Source organism: Lytechinus variegatus, chromosome 3 (assembly GCF_018143015.1).
Source record: "Lytechinus variegatus isolate NC3 chromosome 3, Lvar_3.0, whole genome shotgun sequence".
NCBI classification, from domain to species: domain Eukaryota; kingdom Metazoa; phylum Echinodermata; class Echinoidea; order Temnopleuroida; family Toxopneustidae; genus Lytechinus; species Lytechinus variegatus.
Window position 1 is genome coordinate 70522895 of NC_054742.1, and position 23382 is coordinate 70546276.

General features: G+C 35.3%; 1 protein-coding gene across 1 annotated transcript; it reads left to right on the forward strand.

Annotated features, from left to right (window-relative positions):
- Nucleotides 1–707: 707 nt before the first annotated feature.
- On the forward strand, nt 708–21463 carry LOC121411835 (putative ABC transporter arginine-binding protein 2). The gene is made up of 8 exons (XM_041604707.1): nt 708–1379; nt 12771–12822; nt 13250–13302; nt 13963–14091; nt 15242–15441; nt 16293–16370; nt 17607–17811; nt 19385–21463. Exons 1-8 carry the CDS (start codon nt 1112–1114, stop codon nt 19432–19434), a joined length of 1035 nt encoding a protein of 344 aa, XP_041460641.1. The 5' UTR covers nt 708–1111; the 3' UTR covers nt 19435–21463.
- Nucleotides 21464–23382: the final 1919 nt, after the last annotated feature.

The window sequence follows — 23382 nt, forward strand, 5'->3', positions numbered from 1 at the left end:
GCAAATATTCCCTCGGAAATGAACCCCTAAACAAGTACAGGAATGTTTTATTGTTACGGGTCCTTCGGTCGTCGATCGGCTTTACCTTACTTTGGTTTATATAGTGCGACCCATGCACCTTCTACACCTCGCGCAAATAGGACTCTAAACACGTAGTGTTGGGGCAAAGAGGACATCCTTTATAAAACATTTTAATTTTGTTTTATCATCCTCGCAGATTCGACCCTAAACACGTAATTTTCCTAGCAAAATAGATACACTTTTTTCATTATTTTTGTGTTTTTGACACCCTTATCCCGTTACGTACGTAACGTGCCCTATCGTGAAAAGGACATCCTTTTTACGTGTTTTTTTGGTCGCGCATGGTATCCACTCGTCAATGTAACGCGTAGTATTGGGGAAAAAGTGACATCCTACATAAGAATTTTTAATTTTGTTTTGTCATCCCCGCAAATTAGACCCTAAACACGTAGGGGGTTCGACAGTGCAATGCATGCCTATCGGGATGCTTATATATAGGCATAAAAATCCCTATAATATAATGTAATGTAATATGATAATATATATTATAATACAATAGATGCTATTATTAATGATTATCGTATTAAGAAACATTCCGGGAAACATTAAAATGCACTTGTAGTGCTATATGTGGGATTCCCAGGTACATGAGTCATCCGCAATTGGACAGGCAATTCCGCTCTCTTCATTCAAGTTCACTCTACATGGCATCCACTCTTGCCAGACAATATTGTTCGACAATTTCTATAGGTATGCATCCTGCTGAATAATAGAAAAAAAATGAAATCACAAGTACATGTACTATGAATAGCGTGTTGTATTATTGTGACCTGCAGGCATGTGTATGTAGTGTGACAGCTAGCAAATACTGTTTGGATGCCTGAATGGATACGTGATGATGCTTGCCAACTGGGCCATTTCATTCCAGAGGGCCGGGGAAAACCACATGCTTATGGCGCTGTACTGCAGCGGCATGTCAATCTGAGCTGTTATAACAATATTCCATTGATTTTGAAGCAGTTATATAGCAGACGGCAGGTTGGAATTGTATAGGGCAAATTTTTTTGCCGTGTTGTGTTGGCGGGAAAGAATGACCGAGCCTGGATTCAAATTCTCACGACTCGGGGCGGGAGGAGAGGGAAACGGGAGTCAAGAGGCTGAACTTGTGCAACCAGCGGATTCCTCGTCGAATGCGATGACGACGATGATGTTGGGCGATGGGTCCAGTGCCATGGGATCGGCCAAAGCGGTTAGGAGAACGACCCTCTTGTTAATGGCGCTCGTGGGAGTCGTCTGTCTACTCTCTGTTGTTTTGTCTGGACTCGCTCTGTCACGTGTGGTGTCTCTGGAGCCAGCAGGTAAGCTATCTGCATCATATATCGGTATATTCGTAATTCCCTGTTCTTATGGAAGCTGAGAATGTAATACAGGCCCTATCTTCAATGCAATGGCTCTCGACACCCCAGCCCCTCCCCCCCTCTCTCTCCCTCTCTCTCCACCTCTCTCGAACACACCATATTTATCTATCTTCCCTCCCCGGCCCTCCCTCTCTCTTCCTAATATGCTCATAGGATAGTTATATAGTAGCTTAAAGGACAAGTCCACTCCAACAAAAACTTGATTTGAATAAAAAGAGAAAAAATCAACAAGCATAACACTGAAAATTTCATCAAAATCGGATGTAAAATAAAGTTATGACATTTTAAAGTTTCACTTCATTTCACAAAACAGTTATATGCACATCTCAGTCGGTATGCAAATGAGGGAACTGATGACATCACTCACTATTTCTTTTGTATTTTATTATATGAAATGTGAAATATTTTGATTTTCTCGTCATTGTCATGTGAAATGAAGATTTATTCCTCCCTGAACACGTGGAATTTCATTATTTTAACATGTGCTTCAGACAAGGAGGTACGTCCTAATCATCAAATTCGTAAAAATTGAAATATTGTATAATTCAAACAATAAAAAACAAAAGAAATAGTGACATCATCGACTCTCTCATTTGGATGTTACTGGCTCGTTCATATAACTATTCTGTTAAAAATAAGCGAAACTTTGAAATGTCATAGCTTTCTTATTTTACATCCGATTTGGATGAGATTTTCAGCATTGTGCTTGTCTGATTTTTCTCTATTGTTTCAAATCAACATTTTTCTGAGGTGGACTTGACCTTTAAGTATGTTTTCAACATTTATTCATATGTATATCATACTGTATTATCATTGTTGTGCTACTTATGTTAATGGTACCAGACACGATTAGCATTTCATGCTATTTTCTGGTCCCATTTATCCTTTAAATACCTTTGTAAAACTTTCAGTTTCGCAATGTTTGATACATAATAAAACTTTTTTTGGATAATAAACATCAAACTCAGTAGTATCTCGCGAACATCCTTTTCCATTTATTTCCTTTTTGTTTTTTTTGTGAACTTTATTAAATAGGCATTTTTTTTTAAAATCAATATGAATATAGAAAATAAAGTAACAACAAGGAAATCGCTTTAATGCATGCCCATCCGATAAAAGACAATTATGACATAATGAAGGCGACAATAGGATTGATTGCATTATGTTATTATCCTATGAGTGGTCTTACATGTTACGGGTATTTTGTCTTTCGGGTTTATGTGAATGCATGTATACATTTTTCCCGATATCTGGTTATGTCTTATGATCTTCTTTCAATGAAGAGTCACTCATACATGTATATGTGTACATAATTATTTGTACATCATTAGAGTGTTGAAGTTGAGTATAATATCATCAGCTCAGTCGTTGGATATAGGGCTGCTATACGGGCTGAAGGTATATCTAAATAAATGGAGTAAATTCACCGAGCAAAATGATGAAATTTGATCAAAATAGGGTAACAAATAACAAAGTTATTGAATTTTTAAGATTTGCATTATTCTGGTAAAACAGTTCTAGGCATGTCCTCATGAATATTCATAAGGTGGGCTGATGATATCATATCCCGAATTGTTCTTTTGTATTTTATTATATGAAATTAGGTTTACCAAAAACTAAAACAATTGGATTGACAAGTGATAAATTATGATTTCATGTGAAAACATTTTAAGGTTGAGTCAAGTAGGTCATTATTGTCGAATCTGTAGAAATTGAAATATTATATAATTCAAACAATAAAAAAAAGAAATAATGAGTGAGTGACATCGACGACTCTCTCATTTGCATGTCACTGAGTTGTGCATATAACTGTTTTGTGAAAAATAAGCGAAACTTTAAAATGGCATAAGTGATAACTTTCTTATTCTACATCCGTTTGATAAAATTTTCAGCGTTATGCTTGTTAGATCTATCTCTATTGATTCAAATCAACATTTTGTCTGGGGTAAACTTGACATATAACTTTATTTTACAAACAAAATAATATTTATGAGAATTGAATGAATAAGGAGCGAAGCGCGAGCTTAGAAATTATAGATTCTTTATATTTCATGCACTTTGGCCTAAGAACGGAACGCTAATATAAAGACTTTTTTAAAAGTTGATCGAACGATTATCTATAAACATAACAACTTTCTGCTCATTTTCGTAAATGGAGGTTTGATACTCTTTATGCACTGTAAATATGTCCATTACTATGTATGTTCGTAATTCTTTTGGTTTATTTGTAATTTTGTGTTGGATATATTCTTGGTAAATATTTGATTATAAAAGCAATTAATGCAAGCGCATAGCGCGAGTTAAAACGTTGTATTTAGCAAATAATCGAGCGTGAAGTTAAAGCTGAAATTTTCTCGATATTCAGAATACATGAAAAAGAAACATTTCAAACACGTTTTATGAAAAAAAAAGAACTGGATGCGTATCTCACTTAATGCTTAATGCAAACGTGAAGCGCGAACTGACGGGGTTTTTTTACCCAAAAAGGGAATGTTTTAAGAACTGTGGAGATGGAGGGAAAATGTTATGAGTTTTTCTTATCTTTTCTTACACTCAGAAACGGAACATTGTATTATGTAAGAACTTTTTTGTAATCATGAACATAATGATGTGTGTCTTTATAGCTGGAATTATTTATAAACTGACTGAAAGTTGGACATTTCAAGGACCACTTGAAGTCATAAAAGGGGTACGTGTATCACATTCAAATAGGTCTAAAAATGGGACATTGTAACGCTCTTTGTAATCTTGAACAGGAGTATATTTCATATTTCACCCTTTCATGTGTTACGTATACTTTATTCTGCTCTAATCTTGCCCTACTTCAATTACTGTATTTTAACATGGGGTTATAGCTCCAAAACCCTCTTGGATAAAATCAACATTGTCCAAAAGCGTGTTATAAGAATAATCAATAACGCTGGATTTCATGCCCATACAGACAACCTTTTTTATAATTGCAAAATCTTAAAAATATCTGATTTATATTTGTACAACCTTGGCATATTCATGTTCGAACTCAAGAATGACAATTTACCAGATGCCTTTGCGCCATTATTTCAACGCAATTTCATTGTACATTCCCATTCAACTAGACAAGCTAATAATTACCATCTCCCACAAGCCCGAACCATTTTTGCTAATAGCACCTTTACTACAACAGGACCCAAATTCTGGAACAGCCTTAAAGGACAAGTCCACCCCAACAAAAACTTGATTTGAATAAAAAGAGAAAAATTCAACAAGCATAACACTGAAAATTTCATCAAAATCGGATGTAAAATAAGAAAGTTATGGCATTTTAAAATTTCGCTTATTTTCAACAAAATAGTTATATGAACGAGCCAGTTACATCCAAATGAGAGAGTTGATGACATCACTAACGCACTATTTCTTTTGTATTTTATTGTATTGTAACACGCGGAAACTGATGCAGAAAGATGACACACGACACCATTCCTTGTGTTTCGGTTCGTTTAATAATCGATGGATCGTTATATACAAAATTCCAAATCCAAGAACAAAAGATGAAAAAAAGAAAAAAAAACCTGCAAAAACCAATGAGAATAAAACAATTAACTAGAATGATGATATATGTTTGAAAAACGCACAAAATAGAAATATACACATATTTGCTTATGACTCTATAAGATAAAACATTCATCAATATTACGTCAAGTAGACTCGTAATAATAAATGATAAACATGTTGTCTATATCCCTTCATTAAAACTTATTCTATATTGCCTGAATTCAACTCATCTAATCACAAATTCAGTTCCTCCATCGTTACGGATAACTCTTCCAACAAATAAATGAAATACATCCATTAAGTGAAATTTACCAAACAATTAAAATATGCCAACAGATTAGCATTGAAATACAGTGGTTTATAAATGATAACCACTCACCCTGGCAATCTGGGCTAGAGGACCATATTTCCTCTGGTGATAGCCTCACCCGCTACACGAATGTCATGTCAAATACCTTTAAAAGGAAAGTAACAATTATTACACATAGTAAGCAATTATTGTGACCCTTTACTCTGAAAACACAAAACTGAAACATTGAATTTACAATTCAATAACCAATATCTTCAACTCTATATAAAGATCATTTTACTAAATCGTCTCACTATAAGATTAGAACCGAACACATTTTATATTTATAACTACATACTACAATCAAGTATACAAGTACAAGTAATTAATATAAAATATCACAAAAATCATCTTAAGTAACAAAGACAGATGCACAACTAATCAATTATTTAATTCACAAACCCCTTTAAATTAAGACAGATAACATGCTATGCTAGCAAAGATAGCACTTTAATATAACCTAACCTCTTATTCCGAACAACAGAAAATACATTGTTAACCAACTTTATAAACTATTGTTCAAAACTAACAGAATTGACAAAATAATATCTTACCGATAATTCTGACCCGAAAATGAAGAAGCCTCTCTGCCTGCCCCATGAATGGGGTGCAGTGCAGGAGTGAATTGGAGCAAAATCCTCTCTCCCTTTTATGCAGTTATCACTCTCCATTCACAGATGCTAAGCCTTGACCATAATGATCTACGTCATACAAGCTCATAGCTCTGGAATGTGATGTTTTGACCCAAAGACCATTTAGCATCACTCTTACCCAGAAAGAGTGTGAATCATACTTCTTAAAAAGCATGAAGATTGTTAAACATTTCTACTTTCTATTACTTCCTGTGCACTTCCTGTAAAGGCATCTATTACTTACAGACAAATGATTAAGAGTAATGAAAATATATGAATTTTCAATAAACAGTTCATTTTGACCTGTTACATACTCCCCTACTTAATTGAGTGACGTCCCGGCACTCACTATACCAAAATTATTACAAATTAAAGTCCTACTTTAGATAACCCTATCCGGAGATACTTGTTCCCAGTTACAGAACAAACTAATTTACAATTGATCATGACATTAAAGATATAAACCCAATAATCACCCGATACAGAATTTAAAAATCTCGGCAATAACACGGTATTGGCGAACCCGCACCACTAATACGAACTTTCTGGTCTCGTGACGAGAATAAACACAGAAAACATATCTAGTGCAAAAACCCAACTGTTTCAGTTTTCAAGTACACTCCTTAGGTAATACTAGTCTCATGTTGAGGTTCCTAGCATTAACATTCCAAGTGCTTCCTAACTGATCCTAACAGCTCCAGAGTTTATACCAACCAATTGTTTAGTTATCGACATAAACCTTCACAATCCATGTATCTCAACGAATAACAGACCATTATATAATTATAGCCAGTAAAATCAATCACTACAATATCATTCTTAAACCTCCCAAAATCAGGGGCGTAGATAGCGGGGGGGATGGGGGGGATGCATCCCCCCCAGAATTTTAGGTGGGGGGATGGTGTGTACAATCATCCCCCCCCCAGGTTTCTGTGGGGGAAGAAGCAAAACTATACAGTAATAAAGCAATGAATGCTAGTTAAAATCAATCAATAATAATAGCAGTAATAATCATAACGTACAGCAATGACAAACATGATCAAAATTGGACTTTTATTCAGAGTCAATCATCTTATATGCATTTACAACTTACAAGTTTTAAGTAATAACAACTGTCTTGCGTCGTCATATACATTTAAGGATCGTTATTCAGAGTTTCACCAAGTACATTTCCTTATAATAATTATGTATTTGCAAAGGAGATAAGTTCAAAATATTTCATTACAGATTTAAGAAAGTGTCGCTTAATCACTCCCTTTCAGAGCAATTGCTTTCATAACACATTAACACTGTTCAAACGAATTAATAAGAAATTACCTATACACATACACTGACCCTTTTCCCTGCTGGCCATGTCCTCAACCCCTACTTTGCAAAGGAAAGGTGAAAATTTTCAGTCTCTAAGGAGCGAATTAGTAAATGAATGATTTTGGAATGAAAGTGCAAATTTTGGATGGCCTCAGTGATATCCGAGGTTTTTTCACTCAATATTCACTCTTTCATATATTCACTCCTTAAAGAGCGAACTATTTCACTAATTTTTTCAGAGTACTTTGCGCTTTTCGAAGAAGGTAGAATCATCCAATATATAGACATGCCTTAATTCACGAAGGCAGATTGAATCAATCCATGGATAATTTATGGTCTAAGATCACAGAACAAGCCTAACTCGACCCTCAGCGTGTTCATTGTCGGACCTTTGACAAAAAACATAATCATCTCGCGCATTTACGCGATAAAAATTATCTATACAGTTTACTTCCGACAACCCGGTGAGGTTTATTTCATTTCCATACTTAATTCAATCAAGCCTTTGTAATCATGGTAATTTTAAACAGAGTGTGCTTATCATTTTAGTGTCCGCATATCTGCACGTGGATAAGAAATATAATGTTGAGCTTTTTTTATTTTACCCCTATTACTATAATCGTAATTGATATTTTTTAGTTATTTGGCTGTTTATTTGTTTATTCCTTTAGTTGTTGATTCATTCGTTTGATCATTAACAATATCGCTACTTTTAAAAGAGTATACTACTATACTAGTAAAATAAGGAATACTAGTTATTCTAGATCGTGTTTAGCAGGACTGTCATGACCAAGATGATAACTAGACATCCGACAAGTGACATTTCTCTTATGATCATCTTTACTCATTGTCATTAATCAAACAAAAGATTACTGCCATGAAAAATGTGCAAGGAAGTTTGTTTATTACTGGATGCCCTGTTTATTGCTGAAAGCAAAGTGATTTTTAAAAGACAAACGAGATAATCCATGAGGCATGCAGATCGTGTTATTTTGCTATCTTTAAGTCGTCTGCTTTGGCCCATGATATTTTGTTTTTATCGAGTACGTTAATTATATATATATATATATATATATAATATATATATATATATATATATATATATATATATATATATATATAATATATAGTATATATAATACATGTATATATATATATATATATATATATATATATGTGACCCAGCTAGGGATCATCCCCCCCAGGTCTAAGGACCTGTCTACGCCACTGCCCAAAATATACCTACTTATACTTCGAGCTGATTCAAACTTTTAAAGAATTACAAGACAATAAACAAATAACAATTACTAGATGTTTCCCCAAATCTTAGCAATTTCCAATGGAACAATGGTTCACCAATATAATATACTGAAAAATCTCATAACTTATGACTAATTCTCTCAACTACCACTGCGTCCTTTCCGGCCTCGAAGGTTAACAGAAAAACAAAGGTAACGAGAAACACCTTACTGCCCCAATAGTCACTCCAGTATCCCTCTAATGCAATCCCGGTCTCAGATTGAGGTTCTCGAAATTAACATTGATACTTTATCCTGACTAAACCTAGCAGTACTCCTAGCCAAATCCCAGTTACAAATCAAAAAGATCAGCATATTACAATATGATAACCATTATAACACACAGACACATGAAAGTAAAACACTTTCATCAACACGTGGGCTCCCCTACTTTTTCCAAAGTAGCCCCTAAAACTATCAAATACACAGTCTGGATCAAACAATTAACATTAATTCACGCCATAGCTTAATTAAACTAAATATTAATCAAGACCCAAAACTAAACTTAAAAAGTTAACAAACTTCAAGTATCAGACAAAGAAACGCCTCAACTATTCATTAGTTAATCACGTTTGCCAAACCCAGAGCTTACTCTGCACATACTGTACTTCCTCCTTTCAACATATAAAATACTGGTGTCTCTGGCCTCCTACACCCCAATGTGTGGTTCCCATCCAACCAGCCAAAATTACATAAGCAAGGGGGCATGGACCGTTCCAAAACACAGCATTACCATGACAACACAAAATTAACCTTCAACAGTACTCAGTATTCCCTTGACCAAAGCCATTTGGTCTGAAAACTCTTACAGGGTATCTCATAAAATACCTTTCCAATAGTATAAATCCCTATCAAATACATTGTAGCCTCATATTACTTTCAAACCAACTACATTTTGGCTACAGCATTCTCACTATGCACACACACAATACATCTTAAACTTAAAGCTACGTTCATATTTACAAATCAAGATGTCCACGGATGAGCTCCTCAGAATGTCAGGGTTTGAACTTGGTTGTATCCAACGACGAACATCGATCCTGCCGACTACGCCACTTGTAACACGCGGAAACTGATGCAGAAAGATGACACACGACACCATTCCTTGTGTTTCGGTTCGTTTAATAATCGATGGATCGTTATATACAAAATTCCAAATCCAAGAACAAAAGATGAAAAAAAAAACCTGCAAAAACCAATGAGAATAAAACAATTAACTAGAATGATGATATATGTTTGAAAAACGCACAAAATAGAAATATACACATATTTGCTTGTGACTCTAAGATAAAACATTCATCAATATGACGTCAAGTAGACTCGTAATAATAAATGATAAACATGTTGTCTATATCCCTTCATTAAAACTTATTCTATATTGCCTGAATTCAACTCATCTAATCACAAATTCAGTTCCTCCATCGTTATGGATAACTCTTCCAACAAATAAATGAAATACATCCATTAAGTGAAATTTACCAAACATCAATTAAAATATGCCAACAAATTATAGCATTGAAATACAGTGGTTTATAAATGATAACAACTCACCCTGGCAATCTGGCCTAGAGGACCATATTTCCTCTGGTGATGGCCTCACCCGCTACACGAATGTCATGTCAAATACCTTTAAAAGGAAGTAACAATTATTACACATAGTAAGCAATTATTGTTACCCTTTACTATGAAAACACAAAACTGAAACATTTAATTTACAATTCAATAACCAAAATCTTCAACTCTAAAGATCATTTTACTAAATCGTCTCACTATAAGATTAGAACCGAACACATTTTATATTTATAACTACATACTACAATCAAGTATACAAGTACAAGTAATTAATATAAAATATCACAAAAATCATCTTAAGTAACAAAGACAGATGCACAACTAATCAATTATTTAATTCACAAACCCCTTTAAATTAAGACAGATAACATGCTATGCTAGCAAAGATAGCACTTTAATATAACCTAACCTCTTATTCCGAACAACAGAAAATACATTGTTAACCAACTTTATAAACTATTGTTCAAAACTAACAGAATTGACAAAATAATATCTTACCGATAATTCTGACCCGAAAATGAAGAAGCCTCTCTGCCTGCCCCATGAATGGGGTGCAGTGCAGGAGTGAATTGGAGCAAAATCCTCTCTCCCTTTTATGCAGTTATCACTCTCCATTCACAGATGCTAAGCCTTGACCATAATGATCTACGTCATACAAGCTCAAGCTCTGGAATGTGATGTTTTGACCCAAAGACCATTTAGCATCACTCTTACCCAGAAAGAGGGTGAATCATACTTCTTAAAAAGCATGAAGATTGTTAAACATTTCTACTTTCCATTACTTCTTGTGCACTTCCTGTAAAGGCATCTATTACTTACAAACAAGTGATTAGTAATGAAAATATATGAATTTTCAATAAACAGTTCATTTTGACCTGTTACAGTATGAAATATTAAATATTGTTATTTTCTCGTCATTGTCATGTGAAATGAAGTTTCATTCCTCCCTGAACACGTGGAATTCCATTATTTTAACATTTTGTGCTTCAGGCAAGGAGATCCTATTCGTCAAATTCGTAAAAATTGAAATATTGTATAATTGAAACAATAAATAACAAAAGAAATAGTGAGTGAGTGACGTCATCGACTCTCTCATTTGGATGTAACTGGCTCGTTCATATAACTATTTTGTTGAAAGTAAGCGAAACTTTGAAATGTCATAACTTTCTTATTTTACATCTGATTTTGATGAAATTTTCAGCACTGTGCTTGTCTGATTTTTCTCTATTGATTCAAATAAACATTTTTCTGAGGTGGACTTGACCTTTAATAACGAACTGGTTGAAAGCCCATCTCTCAATTGTTTCCAACGCAAGCTTAAGTTATACCTCTTGGAGAGGTACAATGCTGGATCGTACTGATGACTGCAATTAATTTTGTCTATTCTTTCTTTCTTATACTCTTTATATCCCTTGACCCCCCCCCCCGTCTTTTGGTCGTTTTCCAATTTCTTTTTGTTTTGCTATTTTTATTTCTATTCGTGTTTTTTTTTCTATTTCATCATTATCTGGTAACTTGATGCCTTTCAATATCATTTTGTGTAAAACAATCTATGTAATAAATATGTATTCCGTTTCCACATTTGTTCGCTCAAAGTAACAACTTATTTTTTTCCCCATTGGGAGCCTAATTTTCTGCAAGCTCTGCTTTTTATTTAGGCTCCTCACTTTTTTTTACATTTTGTAGTGTACCTTATGCTTAAAAACTTATGTTAGATACTTAATTTTATCATTGATACACTATGTTTATGACCACATTTGTTACGTATATTATGATATTTGTTTTAAAAGTGGAATCAATAAATGAAATGAAAAAATATATAGGCAAAACTTATTAAACAATAAAATCGCTAAGTGCGAGCCGAAAACTTTGATAATATGGAGTACGCTGCATGGGACCGTGGAACGGGATGAAGAGTGTGGGGAGGGGGACAGACCATGCGAAAAACACATCACTATAGATGGTAAATTTTATGGATTTTAACACATTTATTGAAAAAGAGTAGGGGTGAAGGACCCCCCCCCCCCCCCGTTCCGCGGCCCCTAAATCATGAATAGCGTTTAGAGGACGTGTAAGTAAAATAAAATAAAATGATAAAAGGTCGATGTGCGAGCAGAAATATTTTTTTAATCTACTTCAAAACGGAATATTTTAATTGCCAACTTGAACAGGATATGTAATCTGTAGATGTAGAAACGGGCAATAACAGCGCGAAGCGCGGGCGAAGAATTTATTTAGTGATGTGAAAGATTTCCCCTTCCCTTTATTTAATTAATTTTCTTCTTCTCCTTCCCATTTTTTCTATCTTCTCCCCAGTTTTACACCACAATATGGAGATTGGGCGGCCGCATATTGCCCCCTTGATGCGCCTAAATAATAAGAATAAGAGTGAGGAAATAAAATACCATACAATATAATTCAAAGCTAGTTCAAGTTTTCTGTTGCTTGTATATTTACCACTTTTTAAACTACTTTGGATTCTTGTAGAAATCTGTTTCATCATTAATGTTATCGTTCTATTGGAAATTGGTCCCATTATATGGCTACCATTCTGTTAATGTTACAAATTCGATCTTGTAAAAAAAATATGTATATGTGGAAAATTCTATATTTCCTTTTTTTTTCATTTTTGAAATTGCAGAGAAAATATGGACGTTTGCGCTTGGAGAGACGCACATGAACATGCACTACATGTAAGATATCCACTCTGTATATTTTCTTTTACATTTATAGTGATATGATCTTGGATGTTGTTTAAAACAAAATGAAATGGGACTTGAGCCCCCCCCCCCACATAGACACGCATAAAGCTAGCACAATGCTCAAAATGTACATCAATCTCTCTCGATAGTTCTCTCTCCCCCCTCCCTCTCGACTCTCTCTCTCTTTATAATATTATGGCTATAAGCTCATATTTTTTTCTGCTCTTGTATAATTTCTGGCTGTGCTCAATTCAAATAAATTCTAAAAAAAAACCCTTCTCATTAAAAATGAGACAGGCAAGAGATTCTGCCCTATAGATCACACCCTTCTCGCCCCCCCCCAGGTATTTTCCCTCTTTCTATGATTTTAGGTTATTCCAAGTCGTGCTTCTTCCTTTATATTTTGTCTTTCTTTCAGAGACGGTCAAACTCTAGAAATGGACGGATTCGATGTCGAGATAATACAATCGAGTAAGTCCTTATTTTCTTCATACCGATTTATTTAGACTAAAAGATTGAGTGTCCCCATATCATTACCAACCTCTATAAAGCGCACATGATTATTGCCATACTTTGGAATATATAATATAATATAGGGTATTCATATTGCGCACATATCCACCTTGTTAGGTGCTCAAGGCGCTCCTATATTACCCGGCTAAGCTAGGCGTTCATAGCGCACACAGCTTTTTAAGGAATTACTTCCTACCGGTACCCATTTACCTCACCTGGGTTGAGTGCAGCACACTGTGGATTAGTTTCTTGCTGAAGGAAATTACGCCATGGCTGGGATTCGAACCCACGACCCTCTGTTTCAAAGTCCGAAGACTTATCCACTGGGCCACAACGCTCTACGCAATATAAGAGACATAAAAAATGTAAATAAGAAAATTTCCAATGAAGAAAACAAAAGGATTTGATAAAATGTTTTTTTTAAGAAATAGGATGTTATATTTCTTAGAAATGAAAATAAGACGCAATGGATTTATGAGTACATGTACTTGAAAAAAAAATAGTTTAAACCATTATTAAGTCAATCGCTCTTGTGATCCCCTTCCCACAATCATGATCCATGACAGGACATCTGAACCTTATTTCTCAACATTTGTAACCCCTTCCTCCATTTCACAGTTTGTATCAAAGCGGGTAAGAGATGTAGGATAGTGACTGATGATTATACTAATTGCTGGAAGTCACAGAAGGGCTCCCCTGCCAGGGGTGGGGACGGTCTCTATGGAGGATGGTACGACGGATGCGCAGGTAGGTTGAAAATATGATTACATCGGTTTGTGATGTGATTCCAAAGATGATATAAATACATAGATACTTTACTACTTCAACACAAACATCCCCCAAATGAATGTATATTTATTTGGGGGATCTTTTTGTTGAAGTAGTGAGGTATAATACTTATAATACTGATGGTAATATAATGATAATGGTAACAGTGTAACAGTGATGATAGTGATGATACTAGCTCCCGTACTAGCTACTACAAATACTACTACCGCTATACTACTTCTGCTGCTACTACTACTACTACTACTACTACTACTACTACTACTACTACTACTACTACTACTACTACTACTACTACTACTACTACTAGCTGCTACTACTACTACTACTACTACTACTAGCTACTACTACTACTACTACTACTACTACTAGCTACTACTACTACTACTACTATTATAGTACTACTACTACTGCTACTACAACTACAACTAGTACTACTACTATACTACTACTACTTCTACTATACTGCTGCTGCTGCTGCTACTACTACTACTACTACTGTTACTACTATTACTACTACTACTACTTCTACTACTACTACTACTATTACTACTTCAACTACTACTAATACTACTACTATTACTACTACTGTTACTACTCCTGTTACTACTACTTACTACTGCTTATACTGCTAATACTACTACTACTTCTACTACTACCAATACTGCTACTACTGCTGTTACTACTACTACTACTACTACTACTACTTCTACTTCTGCTACTACTACTACGTACTACTACTACTACTGCTACTACTACTGTTTCTACTGCTACTACAACTACTACTGCTACTACTTCTACTGCTGCTGCTACTTCTACTATCGACAACTACTACTACTACTACTGCTACTACTACTGCTACTATATACTACTACTACTACTACTACGTACTACTACTACACCTACTACTGATAATAATAATGATAATAATGATAATAATAATAATAATAATGAAATGATAATATTTCTACTACTGTGATAGCAACAACAACAACAATAATATCTATTATAATAATGAATAACAATTATAACAATAAAAATGAGATTGATTATTGTGATGGTACATACCTACTTCATCAAATGATTTATATGAAAATTGTACCTTTTCCAGGTTGGTCCCAGACTCCAGAAAGAGAAAGGGCCTTTTCATTCACCAAACCTTACACCAAGGCATTCGAGAGTGTCTTCTATAGACTAACAGATTCACCAGCCGGAAGCTTCGACCCATCTAACCTGGAAGGCAAGAAAATTGGATTTCTTGACGGCTATTCAAACGATGAGCATTGCCTAAACAAACAACAGCGTGTTCAGGTAACAGAGTGAATAGATTAGAACTGATAATAATAATTGAACAACTACATATATGGTGAAACTTGCAGTAGACAGGTTGCTATACAGACATTTTCTTATGCACAATAATAATCTGCCTTATTGGGGAATAGTTTTAGTGTTGGCTGCTGTAGTGAAGCGGTAGCTAGCACAGGTTTTTGCTTCTCTCTCTTTTTTTAAAGCAGTTGCTTATATATCATACTGTTTTCTCCTGTAGTAGGAATATAATCCTGATAGGACTGGAGATGGGAACTTACTTTCGCACTGAATTCCATGCTCTTGATGCATTTTGCTGTATTGTAGTGCATCTTTTTGTGTCGGAATGCATTATCCAAAATTCATTTGTTTAATGGAATACATTTTCTTGTATTAGAATGCATTAATTATCCAGTAGTACATTTTATTGTATTGAAATGCATTCATTATTAACATTGGCTTTTATTGGAAGGTATATGTTCATAATATGTAATGAAATGTATTCTTGTATTGCTACCTCCTAGTGCGTAAGAAAACATATGGCAGCAGGGGCGCGGATCCAGGATTTTCTCAAATAGGGGCCACATTTCCCCTAGGAAAATCTGACATGCAAAAAAAAAGTCCTCAATTTCAAAGGGGGGGGGCGCGCTTCTTTTAGAATGGCATATTTACATTACAAATTTGTATGCCTCTCAAAAGGGGGGGGGGGCAATGGCCGGATGTGCCCCCCTCCCAGCTGCATCCGCCATGCAGTGTATGGCAGTGTTATGAGTATAAGAATTTTGGTATTACATTATTCTAATGTATTGGCAAGCATTCCTATCTTGAATTCTCTTGTATTTTCTGATTTCAAATAGGGTCTACCACTGCAGAAAGAGCAGGTATTCCATTACCTAACAGCCAGTGATGCAGAGGCTGCAATGAAAAATAATGAGGTAAGTGAAACAAGGACTAGTTATTTCATTTATATTAGCTCTTTGTGATGGACAATGCATGAATGTTGATATTCAATGATAGATGGTTCTTTATATTCTCCAAACTTGAAGTTAATTACATTTAGATTATTGAAAATCATGCTAGATCTTAATATTATACTGCCTAAATATCAATAGTATACAAATAATGCACGTAAGCGCATGCATGCAGGACCAAATAATGAATGATGTGCGAGAAGAACCAATGGATATGCTGCACCGAGGTCCGCAGGACCGAGTGCGGTATATCCATTTGACGAGTGGAGCACAGAGTTCATTATTTTGATCCTCTATGCACAAGAATGTGTGCATTATTTGTTTTATACAACCCCCCTCCCCATGTTACTGAGTTGCCCCAAATGCTACATTTGATCTAATTTCTAGATAATTCCAGACCTCGCACTATCCTGCACTCTGACGTCAGAGTGCAAGATAGTACTTTTGGTATGAGGTCAGAGTGCAGGATAGTGCATTTTGGATGCAATAGTGCAATTCGCTGAATATCATGTGATCTGATTTGGACCAATCAGATTACAGAACATTCTTGGGAGTTGTATAATACCAGACACATACTCCCTCACATATAAACATTCACTTACATCAACCTTCTCACCCACGCATTCACCACCTCTTTGGTAAACTTTTTGAAGAACTTGGGGGAAAGGATACCCCTAACTAGATGTGACATACTCAGTAAAAAAAAAGCATCTTTGTGTTTGTAATTTTGTTTCAATATCCAAAAATAAAATATATTAATTTTTTTTATTCTTTGCATTTTTGATCCCCATATCACATTATATAGTTTATTAGTGATTTTGACTTTTATGTATTACATATCTTTCTTTCTCATTGATTATTATGTTCATTTTGTTGACTATTTTATGTAATATTGTTTTATTATGTTTTTAATTTCTGTTGATACAGACAGGGCCCCTTGGTCGGGCAGTTCTTGTAACTGAAAGGGCTACCCTGTTAACATAAAACAACAAATAAACAACAATAAATAAACACACTATCAATCAACAATATGGGCTCACATTCAAGAACAATATTAGCCATACAGTCCATCCTGGTTCCCTTGTATTCTGTAACTTGTTTCATGAAAATACTTTCATATCTCATTATGATACAAAAACAACCTCGTGCTTCGTGGCTTTATAAACCTCTCGAATCTTGTTTTTGGTCTCTGTACAACAGATTGATGCAATATACAGCTCCAAAACCATCAGCTATCCATCATCTTCCATGGTACAAGGGTGGAGCTTCAATTGTTCGAGTGGAGGTTACTCAATCATGACCCGGAAGGACTCTCATCTCAGGGATTGGTGGAACCCGGCGTGGGAGAAGGTCTATAAGAGCGCCACCTACCACCTATTGTGTAATACACTAGAACTCAGGCATGGTGAGTGGGATATTGCTTCGGGGAGAGGGGGGGGGGGATAGGATGAGATTGGGGCCTGGGGGATAAGATTTTTTTTTAATACATGATAGATGATAGGGTCTCTTTAACCATAGCCCCAAACCACCTACCACCTATTGTGTAATACACTAGAACTCAGGCATGGTGAGTGAGATTTTGCTTTGGGGAAGGGAGGGGGGGGGGTTGATGAGATCGGGGCCGGGGGGATAAGATTTTTTTTTAATACACGATAGATCATAGGGTCTCTTTAAGTTACCATAGCCCCGAACAACCTACCACCTTTGTGTAATACACTAGAACTCAGGCATGATGAGTGGGATATTGCTTCGGGGGAGAGGGGCCGGGGGGATAGGATGAGATCGGGGCCTGGGGGATAAGATTTTTTTTAATACTGATAGGTGATAGGGTCTCTTTAACCATAGTCCCAAACAACCTACCACCTATTGTGTAATACACTAGAACTCAGGCATGATGAGTGTATGGGATTGCTTGGGAGAGAGAGGGGTGAAGGTGTTGGATAAGATCGGGCCTGGGGGATAAGTTTTTTTTTAACAAAAATAGGTGATAGGGTCTCTTTAACCATAGTCCCAAACAACCTACCACCTATTGTGTAATACACTAGAACTCAGGCATGATGAGTGTATGGGATTGCTTGGGAGAGAGAGGGGTGAAGGTGTTGGATAAGATCGGGCCTGGGGGATAAGTTTTTTTTTAACAAAATAGGTGATAGGGTCTCTTTAACCATAGCCCCCAAACATGGATCTCCCTCCCTTCTACACTAAATGCAATGCTAACCTCATTTAAGAAGTGTCTAAAAACTTACCTATCTTATTTTTTGTATGTTTCTATATAAAACTCTTAACTTCGTAGTTTTTATTTTTTTTGGACCCCCCTATTTGGGTTTTCCTATTTTTTTATTATTTGTTTAAATTCAATGTGCTTTGTATCTTATGAAAGGTGCTTTATAAATGAAATGTATTACTATGAAATGAGAGGATCTATAAAATGCACTCCTGCTCATGTACATTGCTGCGGAAAAGTGATTTGGGGTCGGGGGCTGTGCTAAGTAAGAAATAACTTCGATTTCAGAAGAAGGTTGTGACAAAAATACTTGTTAGAATTCTACAACATATTCAACTAAATAACATTTGAAGTCAAATCAAACATATCCCATTTTATATGAATGGATTTGCTAATCTGAATACAAGAAACCATTTCCTATTATTGTCCCCTTTACTCTGTATTTTGATCTCTTTCTCTTAGCTTTCGCCATTTAACATTCATTCCTTTGTCAGTGGCTGATCCAAGTTACAAGTCGCCCAAGCCGGACCGTGGCGGATCTAGGGGGATGGGGTAGAACGCATTGCATCACAGGATTCACAGCTTGTTATTGGGTCAAACCAACTTGTCAACCCCCCCCCCCCCCCCTTAGCAAAAATCTAGATCCACTACTGCTTGTTTTTGAGAACTCCATTTCTTTTCTCCAACACCCCCCTCCTATTTTATACTTTTTTAACTTGTATAGATTTCTCCCTCTTCCTTCCTTTCTTTACAGGTAAATTTCCTGGCCTGAACAGCAAGGACATATGCCTGCCCTACAAATAATGTGCCTTTTCAACTTATCTTTCTCATAATGTACTCAAGACTCAGAGCCTTAATTATTATGTCATGTGTTTCTATGAGCCTTTTTGAAAAAGTTACTATGTGCATTATTTTGTACTTATTGTATTTTCAGGTGGATTATTTTGTCAAGCCATTTATTTTTTAGCATGTCCTATTTTATGGCTTTCTTATAACGATTGTAAACATAAACTTATTTATTCCCAAAACAGTTAATATTTCTGGTGTATAATAAGTTTAGAAGTTGAAATGTGTAGTGGCTGCTATTTGTGATTTACCATGGTAATAAATCTATTAGAAAATCTGAAATATTGAAGAGAATTATGTTTTCTGAAATGCCATTTAGTATACAAATATACCAGGCTTTGAGTAAGTATACCAGAAGTTATTTTTCCGAGGTTGGACTGGCATTACTATTTAGTAAATAGGAAATAGTTATTTGCCAGTATACGACCAATGATGAATAATTCCCTCTATACTTTTGAAATAAAGGCCTGATATATTTTTTGTATATCCTACATTTAATAAGTTGGAACAATAGGTCTTGATAATCTAGTTCTTGTACACGTAATTCATCTTTTTCAAAATCTGAACCAAGATATAGATAACGTGCTAACTGATCTACTTTTCCTGAAACCATGCGCTCGGCGAAACGCCGATTTGTGCCTGCGCCATCTCTTCACAGGGCTTGCCTGGTAGAGTCAACTCGCTGACCAGTGCGCCCGAGAGGTTAATGTTCAGTGACGTCTATGATGGAACAGTGCACTATTCCATCATTGACGTCACCGAACAGTTAATTTTCTTCAGTGGGTGTTTCATTTTCAACATCATCGCAAAATAGTGATGTGTTTGGTCACATGATTCTATTTAGACCAATCAGCATACAGGATTCAATTTATGTTGGATGTAATTTCAACTACTGGTATGTTAATAAACCAAATCTCTCTTCGATTAACATCATGTCCCTGAAAAAAGTGAAATTGCAATTGATAAATGACAAGTCTGTTTAGGCACTCCTATGTCATTTGATGCAACTTACAAGGTACATAGTGTATGCATGAGTGAAAGCAACAGCAATTTGAAGAGAGTGCACTGGTAATTTATTTTGTGGAAAGTGAAATTATCCAGGGAAAATATCACATTTCCATGAAATTTGTTTCCTGCTGTTAAATTTTTCTAAAATCAAAGAAAATGTTGGAATGATAAGCCACTACTAGTATTTGACTATTTGATGAAAATAGTGATTTGCTGAGTTTTGATGCCAAGCTTTACTGCTCCAAGCCTATCAATTGTTTAGGAACAAGGAGTGAGTTGTATACAACACAACTTTGCAAGTGCTTGCCTTTAATAACATGCCTACACAGAAACTGTTCACTATTTTTAAGGTTTATAAACCTCATACATGTATATTATGGAGTGGAGGGTATTGTCTTCTTGTCTTATTTTTGTAACTTGTACTGCTTTCTAAAAGTATGTGTGTCTTATATGACGCCACTCTCACTACCTTCCTAAAACTAGTTTACTGGAAACTAGTTTGAGTGGAAACTAGTTTAACGTGTAATGAGAACGGTTGAAGCGATCTTCCAAACCGGTTCATAAAACCACCTTGCGATGTAGTTTTCAAGATCGCTTTGCCTCGTTTAACTGGTTTTAGCATAATTGAGGACACAACAGTTCTTCGGGAAGCGATCTGTGCACATTTTGAGCGTGCTACTCTACCTACGCTGCGGTTTCAAATTTCGCAAAAAACGTGTCGCCACAATGAGAGCATTTACACATCAACAAGATCGCTTTAAATGGAAGCGATTTTGAAAACCACTTTCGTGTGATCAAATGGAAACGCTAGCAAAGCAATCTTCCAAACTGGTTTCCTGACCCGGTTACCAGTAAACTAGTTTTGGAAAGTGTAATGAGAACGGGGTCTTAGAGGCCTATTCTGTAACTTTCAGTCTATCATGTCAAAAAAAATATGTAAAACATAATCTCGTACAATAAAATTCAGCTTTTATCTTCATATTTATTGATGCTTCATGTTCATCATTCATTATCAAGAGTACCAGTCAATAAAAAAATTTACAACCTATTAATAGGAGTGGGCTATACATGGGTCAAAAATACTTTTGTAATTTCAATATGGGAACAGTTTTTTTTAATTCCTTTCAATGTATCTCAACATGAAATAACAATGTTTTTTGTCTTGGGTCCGAGAAAGTAGTGTGCCGGGCCAAAATCCAAAATGGCTGCCAAAACCACCCAAAATCAGAGTTTTGGCCACAATTTCTTTATTTGGTGGTCTTTTTCTTTGGTTTTGGTGTCTATTCATATGTTTTTGGGGGCAGGCAATTTATTTTTCCTATAATTAGTACTTTTAAACCATTATTTGTACAGTTAAAAGGTAATTATACCTAAATTTGGCCCGGCACAATTTTTTCTCGGACCCAAGACAAAAAATATTGCCATTTCATGTTGAGATAAGGTAAAAGGAACACAAAAAAACTGTTCCCACAGTAAAACCAAAAATCACCCATTTATAGCCCACTCCTACTATTAAGAAGAATAGTGATCGATTTCTTATAATACCTCGCTAGAATAAAACTCTACATTACCAATTAAGTCGGAGCAATTGTACCACAATGTACTGATAAGCAGACATACACATAAGCATTAAAGAATACTAAAGTGCATGGATTTCAGCCGTGTGGAGAAACGTCACATTACAAAGCCTTACATATCATACAGGGCAACTGACAACTTGACACCCTGAAAAGAAGAATCACATTTGATGTACATTTCATTTGATATCATCTATTATAATAATCACACATATTTTTATCGGACTATAGCGAGGAAGAGGGCCTTTTATTTGCTATATGTTGTAAATCATGCAAATTTTTTTAAAGACCATTCTATGATCAGTGAAGCATAACTTGATATGGTCAATTTTTTATAGCACAGCTACTATAATTGCATATACTCTACTGCGCTTGATACTTGGTATCATATTATTACCCCTGCTGTAGCTGAGCTGCCAATAGGCTCTAAAACCATTCAAGGAATAAATCCTATCGGGTACCCATTCACCTCACCTGGGTCGAGTGCAGCACAATGTGGATAAATTTACAACCGATAAAACCACATTTCTTTTGAGATGAATTGGTATGATGCTATATTCCTTTAACAACTGTTACTTTTTATGAAATGACATATAACCCAAAACAATCATTTCTGCCCTTCATGATGTCAACCCAATGGGGCATTGACAATGGATTATTGATTAAAACAAATTAAGAAATGCAGAACTCCTTCATTAAACATATCAACTAGGTATTTTTTATGAAGAAATTGTATGGAAATTTTACACTTCAAATGTGACGCGCTCTTTTCGTTCAAAAGTATGATTTATTGGTTTCAAAATACTACTTTGTTAAACATGTGTTTCTTGTGTAGCAGGTGGCATTATCAAGTGTTACCTCACCAAATGCATTCAAGTTATCATATAATATTTCATGGGTATGCCTCCATGCTTTTTTTTTATACAAAGCAGTTAACTCCTTAATCTTTATAATATACTTCATTTCTTCCCAAAGTAAATTCAACCATTACTACCCAAATAATGCTTTCTACAGGACTACAGCACACTGACATGAATTACAAATTCATCTTTTTTTGCATACACCAATATACAATTACAAAGTAGCCAAGAAAAGGGGGTTTGTAATGTTAACACTTGTAGAAATATTTACTCGTATTTTTCATAAAGACCACATATCTGCATGGAATGGGTAATAATATACCAAAAATTTTGAAGGAAGCACTTTTAATCAAAAGCACCCCACAAGGGAAGAGATACATGTAGGGGCTTATTTAAAGTATCAGACATGCCAACCGTTCCCTTTTTAGAGTATTTGTTCCTCTTTTTTGCTATGAATACAC

Bases quoted from the DNA above. Each gene is read 5' to 3' on its own strand.
- LOC121411835 (XM_041604707.1), top strand. From the start codon at position 1,112: ATGACCGAGCCTGGATTCAAATTCTCACGACTCGGGGCGGGAGGAGAG. The intron at 12,823-13,249 runs GTAAGATATCCA...TCTTTCTTTCAG, and splicing joins CACATGAACATGCACTACAT to AGACGGTCAAACTCTAGAAA. The intron at 14,092-15,241 runs GTAGGTTGAAAA...TACCTTTTCCAG, and splicing joins ATGGTACGACGGATGCGCAG to GTTGGTCCCAGACTCCAGAA.